General features: G+C 48.2%; 1 protein-coding gene and 1 non-coding gene across 2 annotated transcripts in view; one reads left to right on the top strand and one right to left on the bottom strand.

Annotated features, from left to right (window-relative positions):
• Positions 1-3,265, top strand: part of F9 (coagulation factor IX) — a 32,181-nt gene that overhangs the window by 6,280 nt on the left and 22,636 nt on the right. Inside the window, exons 2-3 of the mRNA XM_077773902.1 lie at positions 1-164; positions 447-471. Coding sequence (XP_077630028.1) covers positions 1-164; positions 447-471 — 189 coding nt within the window. The remainder of the gene's footprint in view (positions 165-446; positions 472-3,265) is intronic.
• Positions 1,665-1,738, bottom strand: TRNAK-CUU (transfer RNA lysine (anticodon CUU)). The gene has a single exon. It is a non-coding gene; the product is annotated as a tRNA-Lys (tRNA).

The following is a 3,265-nucleotide window of genomic DNA, read 5'->3' as shown; positions in this document are numbered from 1 at the left end:
TTTTTCTTGATCGCGAAGATGCCGCAAAAATTCTGAGTCGGCCCAAGAGGTATAATTCCGGCAAACTGGAGGAGTTTGTTCAAGGGAACCTTGAGAGAGAATGTATGGAAGAGAAGTGTAGTTTTGAAGAAGCGCGAGAAGTTTTTGAAAACACCGAAAAAACCGTGAGTATTTGCCCCATAGCATTCTTCAGAGGCAAAGAACAGAAAACCTAGAAAGAAAGAAAGAAAGAAAGAAAGAAAGAAAGAAAGAAAGAAAGAAAGAAAGAAAGAAAGAAAAGGAGGGAAGGAAGGAAGGAAGGAAGGAAGCAAGCAAGCAAGCAAGCTCTCTTTGGAATGTTAAAATACCTATACACGTGTATGTATCCTAAATGTTACAGAAGGGAAGGAATCAAATCCAAAACCAGTTAAGTACCGCCATTAACTTGCCTTCTTTTTTCTTTATAGGTTGAATTTTGGAAGCAGTATGTTGGTAAGCAATTAATTTTTTCCCCTAGCTGGTACATGAAACACTGGAGAATTACGTATCACGCCTCTGTGTAAACGGACAATATATTCAACTCTGTCAAAAGGGTCCGACTCTTCTACCCAAGACTGAATGGTGACATATGACAGGTTTCTGGCCAGAATGGAGAGATCGGCTGACAGATAAGCTCACCCCTCCCCAGGGCTTTAAAAACACACAGCCGCGCCCAGGCAGCCGGAGGGAGGAAACTATGAGGGCGACTGTATCTGGGGACTGAATCAGAGGTCACGGGCTTCAGCAGAGAACGTGACGATGCTAATGGGCTGCACTGTTTATTGTCTAGTACAAGTCCTCCTCCTTATGATGGCCTCCATGGCTCCTAGCTCCCATGATCTTCCTGGCCCTCCCTTCACACTGGCCCTCGGACCCCCTCCTCCTGCTCACCTTCTCACACTCAGGGAGGGGTGGGAGTGGGGGTCCGCCAGCCATCCTGGCCTCCCTGCGGCTCCCGGCACCCCCAGGAATGCTTCCGCTCTGGTGTTTGATCTGGCTGTTCCTTTAACGTGCCAGGTTCCCCTAGGCTCGTTCCCTCACCTCCTTCAGCTCTCCACCCACCCAAGCATCACCATCTCCATGAAGCCTACCTTGATCGTCTATCAGTACTTCAACCCGCCTCCCCGTAGCCCCATTACCTAGATAACGCATCCTGCCCTGTTATTTTTCATAGCACGTTTCGCCATCTGAGGTAACCTATGACGTTCTTATCTGTGCTGTTTATTATCTGTTTTCCTCACCTCATTAGAATATAAGCTTCACGGTGGCGGGGGCGTTCAAGCGTTTTCTTTACTGATGTACTCCCCGTACCTCAAGCACTGTCTGGGACAGAAGCACTGAGTAAATATCTGTTGAATGAATCGACCAAAAAGAGGAAAAGTCAAAGCTTTCATGACAACTGAGCTTTGAAAACTACTGTAAAATCCAGAAGCAGGATTCTGAGGCAGCGTAAGCCCCACAGGCTGACTTACCTGCCTGCGTGGACGAAACCGGGAGAGCAAATTCGTGGACCTCCAGCACTTGGAGATCCAGTTGTTTCCCAGTTGCCATCCTGGAGATACTATTAGACTTATTCATATGCTAGGAGCTCATAACGTCTCCACTTTTTTGTTTTCCTAAGATGATTTTTTTTTAAGTAATCTCTACACCCGACATGGGGCTTGAACCCACAACCCTGAGATCAAGAGACACATGCTCTAACCAACTGAGCCAGCCAGGTGCCCCATCTGCTTTTGTTTTTAAATCATGAGGAAGGGTGAGGTCCACTCCATTACATTTACTTTGCCTTTCCTCGTTGTTAGTAATGAACGCTACCACGGCAATTCTCCACTCGGGTAATACCCCTGCAGTTCGTCCCAACAGGTCTTTTTATCCTGTTTCTATTATATTTAAACTTTAAATCTGGTGATACATTTTTTTTAAGATCCTATTTTTAAGTAATCTCTACACCCAAGATGAGGCTTGAACCCTCAACCCCGAAATCAAGAATCGCACACTCCACTGACATGAGCCAGCCACGCGCCCCTTGTGATGTATATTTTTTAAAGTTTCTTTCTTTTGAGCGAGACAGAGGGTGTGAACGCCGAGGGGGCAGAGAGAGAGGGAGAAAGAGGGAATCCCAAGCGGGTTCCACATTGTCCGCACAGAGCATGTCGTGGGGCTTGGACTTGCAAACCGTGAAACTGGAGTTGAAACCAGCTCAGACGCTTAACTGACTGAGCCATCCAGGCGCCCTGTGACACATTTTTAAAGCAAATCAATGTTGACTTCCCTTCCCCCCAAACTTGAAGCTGAGCCCGTGCCTTCCAGGTCACAGGCCCCGCGGTTTACTGTATCTTGGGCCAAGACATCTCGGAAACATCAGAGGCATGATTCCATCCCTCNCGTCCCTACTGCTTTGTCCATCAAAAACAAGAAAAACAAAGCAAAAGAAAACAAGGTCATGCTGTGTGTCACTTCCGCAAGAAACACCGAGGCTCCTTCTTACTGTGCAGGCTTGTACACGGCACGGGTCGCAGGGCCGTCACGCCCACTTCACTCTCTGCCATCGGCTCAGCCCGGCCAGAGCGTGTCTGAGGCAGACGGACCGTCCGAGCACAGGGGCTCGCAGGTGTCAAGCACTTTACGGTGCGCCGAGTGCCTGTCCTATTTAATCCTCACACCAGCCCTGGCAGCAAAGCATTATTCACCTTGTTTTGCAGAGGGTGNCCCTGACGGCCTTGAAATCTGGATGCAGTTACTCATTAAACAGCCACCTTGTAGCCGTAAACAGGAATCTCTCGCTTGGCAAGGTCTTGTCCCCTTATTGTCTTTGACCCCTGCCGTCCGTGGCTTTGCCTGAGCCCAGAGTACACGCAGACAAGCACCCGAAGGGGGACGAAATGCAGGATAAAACGACACTCGTTTTGAAGATATGTCTCAGCAAATGAGCTGCTGCGTCGCTGGCTGCAAGCCCAGACCCTTTCAGTGAAACATCCTAAATAATTCAGCCCCGCTGGTCTATAATATAAAGTGCAAATGTAGCTCGTTTTTTAGACCAGTTCGAACATCAATAATAATAAACCAGAGATAACGTATTTTGTTTTCAGAGAATTGGAACAAATTGAACTGGCCGGGCAAAAGCACATTGGATCAAGGGGCAGAGGGGGCAAGGTCTAATCTTTACCGCCAGCGGGCCTTCCAGAGAGGGAATATTTCCGAGAAAGGGACAGGAACCCTGTGTCAACGAGAGCCGGATCCATAGTGA

This window comes from Crocuta crocuta, unplaced genomic scaffold (assembly GCF_008692635.1).
Source record: "Crocuta crocuta isolate KB4526 unplaced genomic scaffold, BGI_CrCroc_1.0 scaffold241, whole genome shotgun sequence".
NCBI classification, from domain to species: Eukaryota; Metazoa; Chordata; class Mammalia; order Carnivora; family Hyaenidae; genus Crocuta; species Crocuta crocuta.
Note: the sequence above shows the minus strand (reverse complement) of the source record. Positions and strands in the feature narration are given on the sequence as shown.